Consider the following 13,522-nt stretch of genomic DNA (forward strand, 5'->3'; position numbering starts at 1 on the left):
CGGAACGCTCAGACGGAACCCATGAACGCAGTCCCAACGCAGATGTGAATGAAGATGCATAGTGGTAGAATGGGTCCAATGTCCAGCTCGCAATCTGACTCTTTTTGTAACCAGTTTAGACGCACGCAGCCACTTCTCCAGCAATCTCAGTCAGAAAGATGGTTGTGGACGCCTGTACTCTTGGTGAGATGGGAGTCCCAGAGGTTAGGTTATAAATGTATGCCCCTTTCATTTCTTAAAGGTATCTCTTTTTGGGGTCTATATTTGTAAATAACTATTTGAATGTATAGACACAATGAGTCAACATTGATATACATGGCCGTCCAAGGTTCCTAAAGCAATGCATGATTTTTGTTCTGTCAGCTAATTTTCCTGTTCTAAAATTTTAGAATTCATTCTATAACAAAATATTCAGTCATTTTTACTGTACAAGACTTTTGTCTAGTAATATCCCATGCGTTATCAATACAGTTTCCTGTAGGAGTTAAGGGTTACAATAAACAAGGATGCCAACAGACAGGCAGTTCTGGATGCTGTGAATATAGATAAGATATGCCTTTTTAGTATATCCTTTTAAATGCTCCTTATAAGTCTTCCCATGGAAGAGATTCCTGTTTCATAATCTGCAAAAGGAAGTATTTGATAAGATGCAGCCAGTCTCCTTGGCCAACTTGTGGGAGCTGCCTAAAGGCCACTGGGAGCAAACATCGGAAGTTCAAGGGCTTTTCTGAGCTTTTGCATTGCTATAGAAACCTCTTCCTGGGGATCAACTGGCTTGACATAGAAAAGAACCACGATATATATATTATGGCAGTCTGTCACTGATGGAAATACACCATTTTTCTTCTTCTTCTACATGAAGCATTAATATATTGTATTTATGAAGAGGGACTTATATAATTAAATGGTGTCAACAAAATCATAAGTCAGATAGGGAGCGCATATCATCTTGTAATTAATATTAAACTACAAAAATACTAAATATTGTTCAGACTGCTACCATCTTAATGTATTTATATATGTATTTATTTCATTGCGTTAATGAAATCCTTCAGGAAACCATAATGAGAATACATGACCTTGTTATTGAAACAATAGAAAGCTCTATGACCTTACTTGTAATGTAATATAAAATAAAATAAGCCCCATTTGGATAATACAACATACTGTACAGCAAAACTGAAATCTTGCTGAGAATAACCTGAATTTCAAGTCCTGGTACTGAGATGTTTGGGAAAATCTTAGTTTGTTAGAAAAGTATAGGTTTAGACAACCAACAATTTTCCTATTTAAGATATTGTAGATTTACTTCTACATGTTTAAATCACACAAATTTACCCTCCACGCATACAGTAAGTACAGGCTGCGGTCAGGGTTAGTCAATTGTAGTCATTATGATAAAAGCAGAAAGCGCATGGTAACTCTTGTAGCTGTATATACCATATAATATAGATTTTTTATCAGAGAGGGTGAAAAAGTCTCATGCATCATAATATAATCCTACTAGATGACAATTTGCCATAATTATGTTTAGTGAAGAAAAGAATAAAAGTTTAATGATATTATACGCTTCCAACTGGTGTTTTACTTTGGCAGGTTCCCCTTATTAGTAGATGCCCCTTAGAAGTCTCATGCCAAGGCGACCTCCTGACTCCATTCCAGCTCTTTGCTCCAGTGTTCACTTTATGTACATAAAGCAGCATCTTATCTATATATTCTCTGAGCTTTAAAGGTGGCCATACATATTAGACATACGTCGGTTGAAACTACTGTTTTCATTGGTACCGGCCGACCATCTAATGTGTATTAGATGTTCATCCAAAGTTCGTTTGGCAGATGTCAGGGGAAAAAAGTTTTGGGCATGTTGCATTTTAACATGCCCAATCCTTTGTTCCCCTCTCCCCACTGAAAACACATGCACACTCGACCGAAACTAGCGTGTATGTCTATAGGGTGGACAGGAGGAATAGCTGTCAGTCAAACGAGCTTTCTGCCGATTGAAGTTGTATGGCCACCTTCAGTCTGAACCATAGTCCACAGCAAGTATCAAACGTGATAAGGTCAACCACCACTATGAACCCTTAAAGCTGGCCATACATTAGTGATTTCAGACATCTGTTTTCTGAACTAATTGTTGTTTAGGGTTAAATTGTGAACGTTGTAGTTCTGGACGACAATGCTATAGGTTAAAACGATAAATCACTGATCGCTTTCTGCCTTGATCTGTGACCTGGTATGGGCTTCTATTGATGAGATGCCAATCTGTCATTTGGCATAAACAACTTTCCGAAAATCTTTGTATAATAATAGGTCTATTATAGTAGAGCTAACATTGTCTTACAACAATAGGTAATTCATCAAAGTTCTACAATATCATTTGGCCATAGTTTGAGCGCTTGTCTTCTATCACCATTTCATTAAAATACAATCTATTTCATTAGTGATATCCCAAATTACACAACTCATGATAAGAATTTTTTACCTTAAGCCAATGCAATGATAGATAGTAAACTACTTACACTGTTGATCATCAGGTGCATTAATGTCTTGGGTATAAGATCTTTGAAGCACTTTTTAATAATGGTCATGTAGGAATATACCAGGTTGTGGATAGTCTCCACTTGCCTTTCCAGCTGTGGATCCATTGATAAGTTATCTGCTTCACATGACTCTTCTTCTGTATCTGTCTGAAAAAGAACATATGGTTTGTTTCCTCGGCTGTAAATAATGTGAGGCCTTCCTGTCTCAAAACACTTTTGTTGTGAAATGAGGAAGATTAATAAAAACTGATGCTAAGGAAAAATGGAGGAAATGACCATAGCAGCAAATCAGATTGCTCCTTTTTTCTTCAAATAAGCCTTTGAAAAATTAGAACTGGCATCTAATTGGTTGCTACAGGCAAATGCTCCACTGTACTTTTGGTTTACTCTACCAAGTGTCTCAATAAAATGTCTGAACACAAAAGCAAGATATGTGAACACGGAGCTAACAAAGTGATACCATTGAAAGATCTAAATGTTACAATGTTCAGTATGTGGTGGGCATGTTGTAATTGTGAAAGTCTAAGTATAATAAAAAATATATCATGAACAAACCAGCTTACCATAGAACAATTATTCTTTACAATATTGGTAATCATTATATACACTCCTCAACATTGAAATTGCAAAACCAAGAAGGAAAAGTTTTGGAATTGTGGAAATCACAGGATCGATAAACAAGTTAATGATATGCAAATGATAAAAAAATTACGTCCGTAAATAAGCCGTGTGAACATACCCTAAGTGTATCTGAAATGAAGATTAGAGGGGGTCCGGCTACTGTACATTATGCCACCTCACACCATAATCCTGGGAGTAGGACCAGTGTGATGCTCCCTTATGAAGGCCTCTTCATGGCGTTATCCACATGGTCTCCAGACCAATCTCTAGCTATTATTGCATCCGAGACAAAAGCGGAAAAGGAAAGACCTCCATTCCAGCCTCCATTGCCGTCTTGCTGTGCACCATGATAGCCTTTGAGATCTGTGGCGTGTTGTCAATAGGACACCTGTAGCTGGACATCGACACTGGTTGCCGCCCTAGGCTTGGGATGTGACATCCAATTTTACTTGCGGTACAGAATGGATCACTACGTGCCATTCTTCCAATCAGATGATCCATCCGAGCAGAGGTTCGCCTCCATTCACCTCTTGATGTCGTTGTTGTTCTTCCAACCTCTGGGACACGCAATGTTGAACAGCGCTAACATATCGGCCTAGGCGTGTAGCGATCTGCTAGAGTGACAAACCAAGGTCTCTTAGTTCAAGGATTCTGTCCCTCTCAGTTTGCGACAAGTGGCGATAACTGGCACGTCGATGAACAGGAGGCATCGCACAATCATCCCACACCACTTGAGGTTTCATGTGGCTAAGAAATTTTGCTTTCAATCTCGCATTTATGACCCCCCCTCCCACATGCCACAGATCGGAACGGAGCCCTGACAGACACAAACGGAAATCATAGATTTCCGTTTCCATCACCATCGATTTCAATGGTGACGGATCCGCTGCCACTGGTTTCCATCTGTCTCTGTTGTGCAAGGGTTCCGTCATTTTGATGGAATCAATAATGTAGTCAACTACAGTATTGATTCCATCAAAACTACGGAACCCTTGCACAACGGAGGCAAACGCTAACCATTGGCACCGGATCCATAATCATTGAAATCAATGGTGATGGAAACGGAAACCTATGGTTTCCGTTTGGGTCTGTAAGAGTTCCATTCCGACGGAAAGCTCCGTCGGAACGGTACCCTAGCGCAAATGTGAACGAAGCCTTAGCGACACCTGCTACTTCCTTGATTTGCATAACCTCACGGCTTGCCCTTCTTGGTGTTACAATTTCATTGTTGAGTGCATATAGCGCTTAAAATGATCAGTTCTAACCAATGGAAAATTATTGAAACCATAGTACATACTTAATGTTGTCCAAGAACATAACAATTGAAAACAACATTTTCAACGAAGCAAAGAATTTTTCTCTAAAAATCTTATCTGCTGTAAATATCTGTATAGACATGCCCAATGAGCACTCCAATAGTAAAAAATATGTTAACGCTCATTGTACCAGGAGAAAAAGTCACATCTGTAGCTACCTTACAGTTGGCCATATACATTACATGGGGGAAAACAAAGATTCAAAAGGATCATTGTCCCTCAGAGATAAACAGCACCAGACATGTCTGGTATTTGCTTATCTCCCCCTGCTTCATAGAAATAACATGCATGTTCAGTCCGTAGACCAATAGTTATCTTATGTCTATGGCCAGTTTCAGAGAAAGGCTAGTGGCAAATGTTAGTAGGGAAAACAGCTGCTATCTCCAATGCCGTTGTTTTTGGTAGGAAAATATGAGCTTTGTTTTAAGAAAATACAATCTCTAAAATCATTTAAAGAGATCATTCTTAAACAAGAACTTGTATATAATGTTTAAAGATGACAATTTGTAGAGTCTTGCTTTTATGAAGACAAAATAAAGTCTAAGAGGGCAGGGTGACCTCAGATTCAGAAGAAATATTCTCTTGAGATACAAACTTAAACATCTAAGATTAGGTGCCCTTGAATTAGAAGCTAAGCTCAGAGCAAAAAACTAACTGAAAGAGTCTTCAAACAATGTTTTGGTTAAATTGGTTATCTCATGAAGGCAACCCCTGTCTATATAACTTATTATGGCGTATGAATGTCATAGAGGGGGTCCCCTGCTCAGGAACCCTTTCTGTGAGCCAGAACGGAGAGCTAATCTGTAAGAGTAGCTCCCTCTCTGGATTTGTTTTTTGTTTTTTTTATACAGTATATATAAAATAAATAAATATATTATATATATATATATATATATATATATATATATATATATATATATATATATATATATACAGTGCATTCGGAAAGCCTTCAAAACCTTATACTTTTTTCACATTTTGTTGAGGCCTTGTGCTAAAAAAAAAAAATCACGTTTTTCCCTATCATTCAGCAATCAATACCTCATAATGACAAAGTGAAAACAGAATTTTAGAAATGTTTGCAAATTTAAAAAAAATTAAAAGCGCAAATTTCACATGGACTTAAACATTCAGACCCTTTGCTATGACACGTGACATTTTATATGGGGGCCACCATTTCTCTAGATCGTGTTTGAAATGGTTCTACACCTTGATTGGAGTCCACCTGTGGTAAATTCATTTGATTGGACATGATTTGGAAAGACACACCACTATATAAGATCCCACAGCTGACAATGCATATCAGAGCAAAAACCAAGCAGTGAGGAGGAAAGAACTGCCTGTAGAGCGCAGAGACAGGATTGTGTGGAGGCACAGATCTGGGCAAGGGTACAAAGAATTTCTGCTGCACTGAAAGTTCCCAGGAGCACAGTGGCCTCCATAATTCTTAAATTGCAGAAGTTGTGAATTACCAAGACTCTTCCTAGAGCTGGCCACCCCACTAAACGAAGTAATCAGGGGAGAAGGGCCTTGGTAAGTTACATGACCAAAAACCCAATGGTCACTCTGGCTGAGTTCCACAGATCCTGTGTGCAGATTGGAGAAACTTCCAGAAGTCAACCATCACTGCATTACTTCCCAAATCTGGGCGTTATGACAGAGTGGCCAGAAAGAAGCCTCTCCTCGGTAAAAGACACATGAAAACCCATATGGAATTTGCCAAAAAGCACCTAAAGGATTCTCAGACTGTGAGAAGCAAGATTCTGTGTTCTGATGAAACCAAGATTGAACTTTATGGCCGCAATTCTAAGAGTTATGTCAGGAGGAAACCTGTCACTGCTCATCACCTGCCCAATACCATGTCTACAGTGAAGTATGGTGGTGGTGGCAGCATCCTGATGTGGGGGTGTTTTTCAGCAGCTGGGACAGGGAGACTGGTCGGGGTTGAGGGAAAGATGAATGGCGCAAAGTACAGAGATATTCTTAATGCAAAAGATTCACCTTCCAACAAGACAATGACCCTAAGCACACAGCCAGGACAACACAGGAGTGGCTTAGGGACAACTATGTGAATGTCCTTAAGTGGCCCAGCCAGAGCCCTTACTTGAGCCCAATCGAACATCTCTGGAGAGACCTGAAAATGGTTGACCACCAACAGCCCCATCCAACCTGACAGAGCTTGAGAGGATATGCAGATAAAGATGGCAGAAAATCCCCAAATCCAGGTGTACAAACTTTGTGGCATCACACCCAAGACTGGAGGCTGTTATCGCTGTCATAGGTGCTTCAACTAAGTACTGAGTAAAGGGTCTGAATATTTCTGTCAATGCAATATTTTAGTGTTTTCTTTTCAATAAATTAGCAAAGATTACTAATAATCTGTATTCACTTTGTTACTATGGGGTATTGAGAGTAGAATGATGGGGAAAAACGTGATTTTTTTTCTTAGTTTATTTTAGCTCAAGGCCTCAACATAACAAAATGGGAAAAGATTGAAAGGGTCTTAAGACTTTCTGAATTCTGAATGCATTGTAGACTGATCCTTTTTATATGCTGGTAATGATTTTAGCCAGAGTATGTCCAAGCTGGAATTGACCATATCTATATACACGTATAAATATGTATGTATATGTGTGTATGCATATATATATATATATATATATATATATATATATATATGTATATACACACATCTATATATTAGATAATTCAGGTGCAAGTGATGCACTCACAAGGAACCTATTTTGCCCTGTCTAAATTTTCCACAGGCTACCCCTTTGTATGAAGGCAATATTGTTTCAATTAAACGTAAACCGCTTAGCCAAAACAAAGCAAATAGATTGAGTGCCAGAAACATACAGCGGAATTATTCTGGCACTGAAAGATTTGAGCCCTTTAGAAATGATTACAGAAACTTCCTGTGTATGTCCATAACACCATAGTAGCTAAACCTGTCTTAACTACATCATTTCATCAAAACCTTGAAAAGCAACATAGAGCAAGAAATCCAAAATGACCCTAAACTGTTCTGCGTGATCAAAGCCCAGAGTACAAATATACAATGGAGAGCTCTGAGTGATAACATATAATGTGTGGTTACAAACTTGTGTTGTTATAACTTCTTCATTCTTACAATTGTACAAAAGCAAACATGATCACCCCATAGTACCCGATAAATAAAAGCTTACAAAACCCTGATTGTACAGAGTATAATAAAAGACATTTTATTTTTACTGAAACCACATTTTGTAGACAGCTTATTCCCTTGCGTCCGCCCCCAGAATCAGACTGGAATTTTTCTCTCTCCATCCCTTGGCTCTTTTTCCCCCCTCCATCACTTATATCCTGTATGTGCTTTTGGAGTTTTCTTTGTTTAAATTACAGGGCTGCAATAGGAGAGTTTTGCTGGCTAAGCAGGGCAGGCACACATGTTAAGCATTATCCCCATCAAGAGAATGCTGAAATAAAAATAGCCATTGGTCTCTGATCTTGTAGTTGTGTGTAAGGGGAATGAATTAAAAATGGGAATTTAGAGCGTGAAGAGTATGAGAACATTTAACCTTTCTCTCCTTAGGGGTGATAAACTAGGGTTTCCAAGGAGCAACTTGGTTAAACAAGAATTAATGCAAATACGGCTGTCGGATGACAAAGGTCACACATGCTACGGTGCCACAAAATACCTCTGTCTAAGAAGTCCCCACATTTCAACAATTTCTTCTTCCAAAGAATTAAACAAAAAATATACTATATCAGGGCTTGACAAATTATTGTAGACATTAGGAGTTAGCTAGGCCAATTTAGGAGCCAGCCTGATTTTTTTTATAAATTGCGTGGTAATAGGAACATTTATACACATCCATAGAAATCATCAAATAGTTTAGGGGCCCTATTACAGATTTAACAAAGGAACTTAAGAGCGTAAGGTTTGTACTGTGGGCACTACACATTCATAACAGCAAATGGTGACATTAAAGAATTCCAATGAAAAAATACATAAAAATTCGAAACACCTAAGCAGCATAAAAAATGTCATATAAAATGCTTCTGTAGACGCAGTAGTCACTTGCAGTACTTGTTTAGAAGGTTTAGAATTTATCGTCCTCATTAACATTCCAAAAACTTGGCGTGTTTTAGTAAAACCAATTATGTATATATCTATCTATATATATATATATATATATATATATATATATATAGATATAGATAGATATAGATACACACTTATATATGTATGTTATATAGTATGTTTATGAGATGTGTTTTCTTTCTCTTAACTCAATTTCAAAAGTCAAGTGGGGCATTCTCTTTATGATCTGTGATTTAGATTTATTATTTAAAGGGTAACTAAACTTTCAAAAATCTTCTGACTTGTTATAGTGACATTTCAGATGTTTTGATCAGTGGGGGTCCGAGCACTGAGACTCCCACCGATTGCTAAATCGAAGCGGCAGAAACACTCGGGTGAGCGCTGAGCCGCTTAGTTTCTTATCGGCTTTTCTCAGAAAGCCGAACAGTTGGTGTAGGGGCTCATAGACTTTCTATTGAGTCCGTACACCAATTGTTCGGCTTTCTGAGAAAAGCCGATCAGAAACCAAGTGGCTCAACGGGTGAGCGTTTCTGCCGCTTCGTTTTAGCATTTTGTGGGGGTCTCAGTGCTCAGAACCCCACCGATCAAAACTTCTGACATGTCACTATGACATGTCAGAAGATTTTTTTGAAAGTTTAGTGAACCTTTAAAGATTCATCTGTTGTTAGGGGGGGTCGAGGGAAGGTGACAGCTTCTGTACTATATGGGACCTTAGCCTTCATCATGAAGGTTATTAATAATAATAATAATAATAATAATTATAATAATAATAATAATGATGATAAGGTGAATAAATTCCAGAACCCTAAATTAGGAGTAGGCCATACCTAAGGTTACTTGTATTAAGGTCCTTTTACACCAGCAGATTTCCGGTCCCTAATGATAACCAATCGACGATTTACGAGTCAATAATTTGGAACGTGCATTCGCTTGTTCACCCTATCATCGGTTCATGTAGAAGGGCCTTTAATGTAGAATGTTGATCCAAGGATCTGTCTGATCTAGAAGGATTCTATTTCTACTTTCTGGAAAATTATTCTATCCCTTTGGATCAACTAGGGTCTGTAAGTATAACATTTTGAACTTAAAGGACCTAGGAATCTTTTCAATCCACACACTATGTAGCTATGTAATATAGTATGTACATGAGAGATGGACAGTAATAAAACATAGGGGGAAATGTATTAATACTGGAGCACCGTGCATGTGGTGCGTCATGCAACGTGTGACAGATTTATCAAAAGGGAGTATGCCCTTAAAACAGGCTAAAAACAAAGAAACTAAGTAGACAAGTAGAGGAAAATTAATAAATAAGTATTGTTCGGAGATGCCCTTTCTGCTTTTCTAAAACCTTTTCATTTGGTGCAGTCTGAACGCCGTATTTCTACATTTATTCTTTTAGCGTAAATACATTGATCAATCTGCTCCAATTCACCTATGAATTTATGAACGTGTATTAACAGAAAATTCGACTGATATGTTCACAGCTAAAGCAAGTGCTAAAGTCTGTATTCCAGACCTCCAGCCCATTTGCTCCTTTTAATTGTAAGTCCCTTTTGGGAATAACTGCATACAATGCCAAGGAATACAGCAATGCGTCATTTCACTCAATTTCAAGAAACCGCTAGAGGATTGAATGAGGCCTTTTCTACAGGCCACACAAAATGAAATCCATGATCCAGGCTTACTACTTTATTACATTCACTAAATCACTCAAGCTTCTGACAGCTCCCACAAAAGAAAAATGTGTGGTGGAATCCTGTTTCAAATGGGACCACTTACTACAGACCAACAAAAACAAAAACGGGAACTAGAAAGCAGAATTGTATTTTAAGTTTCAAGTAATTATGATAATGACACTAAATATTCCCAGAAATACGTAAAAGGTTACATAAAATGTAAGATTAGCTTTTTTCAGTTCATCTGAATTCCAAACCTGAAACGGCAATTCAGAACATAACGCTTAATGGCCAACGCACTGTCCTAATATAACAGACCTGATTTATTTCATCTGTTTTATGTGTTGTGTTGATGTCAGTCTACAGCAGTTCAATCATTTTAGATCTTATCTGTGGTTTAGGTAGGAAACTTTATAGCGTTATTCTGTATGCAGTAGCCATCAACTACTGTGGTAACAAGACCAAATGACATATACATATCTTGGCTTTGTTTTAAAGGGTACCTATCATGACTGCTAAGCATGCTTGGTGCCCCAAAGACAAATGGTGGGGGGATTAGAATTTGTGTATCTACTTCTAGTATTAAGTTCAGCTAGAGAACCATGTGCTACTTGTAAAGCACATTGCTCATGGATAATCTGTTTCAAGAAATCAAATGGCCCCTCGGATGTATTTGTGTGTCTCTTATCCCTAATTATGGACATCTACTCATTTGTACTTGTCTGTAAATCATTGTTGGGAACTTTCAAGAATAACTTTCAGGGATATTTTAAATAAAGGGTATGAAGCACATCATGAAAAATGTTTGCACATAAGCCTGTGCTGAAGCATTGGTGACAGCCCCCATAATGAAAGCCAGAGCACCTCTATTAGCAGTGTCAAATCTCAACCATAAACGGTGCTGGGGTGCCCCCATAAACTGTCAGAATGCCCTAAAACAATGCCAATGTGCCCACAAACAGTACCAGAACACCCCCAAAACAGTGCATGCATGCCCCCGTGCAGGAGTGCTTCTATAAACAGTGCCAGTCTGCCTCTATTAAATGTCAGAGTAAACAAATAAACTGTTAACGGAAACATAAAAAGTGTGACAGCATCCACACAAACAAGGTTAGAATGCCCACATAAAATGTGCCAAAGCACTCACATTAAGGCCTCATGCACACGACCGTAGCCATGTGCACGGCCGTGATTTTCGGGTCGGCCGGCAGCGGACTGTCAGCCGCGAGCCGCCCGCAAATCGTGGGCCATGCACATGGCCGCCCCCATTATTTTCAATGAGCCCGGACCGCAGAACACGGTCGTAATAAGACATGCCCATTCTTTCTACGGTGCGGGCTCCTGGGCCATGCAAGGACCGTAAAAAGTACGGTTGTGTGCATGGCCCCATAGAAATGAATGGGGCCGCAATTTTCCCGTGGATATTCGGGGGAATTGCGGCCGCAAAAGCACGTTCGAGTACATGGGGCCTAACAGTCCCAGCCTGACCCATAAACAGTGCCAATGAGCCCCCTATTAACAGTGCCAACCAATGGTTTTAAATTTAGAAAAAGCAAAAAGAAAAGCTCCTCGCCCCAGCACCTTTACAGAACGTCAGGAAGTGACTTGTAATGTCGCTCATATGTCACTTCCTCTCCTTGCGCTAATCTCTACCAGCAGATACTAGGAACATGTTTTGTTTGCTGGAGCATTCTGAGACTATTGGACAAGCTAGGAACATTGGCAAGTATGGTATGAATGTAGATGCTGTACTGCATAATTTGGTTTAGGTAAAACTAAAATTTGTGGAAGAGTTTGTGATAGTATGGAGATCTAGCCTTCTCAGCCACTGGCAGTAGCGCCTGTTGTTAAACTAAATTTGTTATGCAACAGAGTTTTGAAGTATGTTATCCCATCTAATAAACCAAGAGGGTATCCCATAGTAACTACTTTAAAAAACGTACAAAAAGTTACACAACTTTTTGTATACTTTACAGTAAATATGGATGTAAAGTCATGTCCAAAGTTGAACCTAGACTTTAAGGAAATTAATGTAAGATGTTTCTGGTGCACTACAAAGTATGATAAACAAACTGAAGCCACAAGAAATTATTTAAGTCTGAGTCAAAATAGAAGAATTCATTCTTCTTTCTCCACCTGCAAAGACAACTGACTTGCTGTTTGCTGATGAATGTGTCTCAGCACTGACTAACCATGACACATAGCCCAACATTATATATACTACACCCAGGGTTAATTTAACACAATGGTGAGCCGAGCCCAAAAGCTTCATGAGTGGGCCTCCTTTTGTGGCCCTCACAGTAACAATTCCCCCCTTTATGCCCCCTACACAGTAATAATACCCCACACAGCATCATGTGACTGCTTTCTGATGTAGACATTCTCTCTAAGTTGTCTAGGGATTTATCTGCAGCAAAATCTATTGTTCACCTGGGGGACCCCAGTAACCACGAATTTCCTTCCACCTTCTCCAGTGCTAGATCAAAGCCGCAACAGATGGAAGAAAAGAGTAAGACAAATATGTATGAAGCTATGGAGGAGGGGGGGGGGACCACTTATTTCCATCTGGTAGTAATAGTCTAAGCCATAAAATTTAGCCGCTGGAAGCACAGGTACTGAAAAAGTGAGCCACAGTCGTCTAGGCCAGGGGCAGGCAGCATAATGTAGTGATGTAATTGCACTGTCTGCGCAGGGCCACCGGCGTTTTGCACTCTCAGCGGCCAGTCGCAGGCGGAGCATGCTGCCGTCAATGCATTGCACTGCTTGGGCCTACACAACTGTGGCCTACTATAGAGAATGTTTTAATTATTTCAGCATCCTGAGGGGTCCAGTTCAAGTGCATTGTTTGCCGTATGGTTAAAGAGGCCCTGACAACACTGGGTAGGAGTTTAAAGGGGTATTCCATCCAGGGCAAGAGATGGCATATTTTCTGGGATATGCCATCACTTGCTAATTGTGGGGCCTAACCGCAGTAACCCCCACCGATCAAGGGAACAAAGCAGCCTCTAATTCATCCTATTGATATGCCGTGATTTGCCCTAGCTGGAACACCCCTTTAAAGGAGTTTAAACCGTTAGTGACCGCCCATAGGTGTTTTTACGGTGGCCACTAATGGGCTTTATTCTGATGCAGTAGCTTTTTTACGGCGCTGCATCAAAATTAATAACTACTGCCGGGAGCAATTAAATCTCCCTGCTCTCAGCTACTGGAGGTAGCTGAGGGCTGGGAGAAGACCTGCTTGAATGGGCGGGATCAAAATCAGTATCAATCCCGCACATT

At 39.4% G+C, this 13,522-nt stretch overlaps 1 protein-coding gene and 1 long non-coding RNA gene across 2 annotated transcripts in view; one reads left to right on the forward strand and one right to left on the reverse strand.

The window, feature by feature from the left end:
- The window catches only part of LOC142657846 (uncharacterized), a 484,403-nt gene that overhangs the window by 193,875 nt on the left and 277,006 nt on the right, over window positions 1-13,522 (forward strand). The gene's annotated exons all lie outside the window — the stretch shown is intronic.
- DNM3 (dynamin 3) overlaps window positions 1-13,522 on the reverse strand; it is a 194,078-nt gene that overhangs the window by 9,612 nt on the left and 170,944 nt on the right. Inside the window, exon 14 of the mRNA XM_075832025.1 lies at window positions 2,520-2,687. Within this exon, the coding sequence (XP_075688140.1) occupies window positions 2,520-2,687 (168 nt within the window). The remainder of the gene's footprint in view (window positions 1-2,519; window positions 2,688-13,522) is intronic.

This window comes from Rhinoderma darwinii, chromosome 7 (assembly GCF_050947455.1).
Source record: "Rhinoderma darwinii isolate aRhiDar2 chromosome 7, aRhiDar2.hap1, whole genome shotgun sequence".
Classification (NCBI taxonomy): Eukaryota; Metazoa; Chordata; class Amphibia; order Anura; family Rhinodermatidae; genus Rhinoderma; species Rhinoderma darwinii.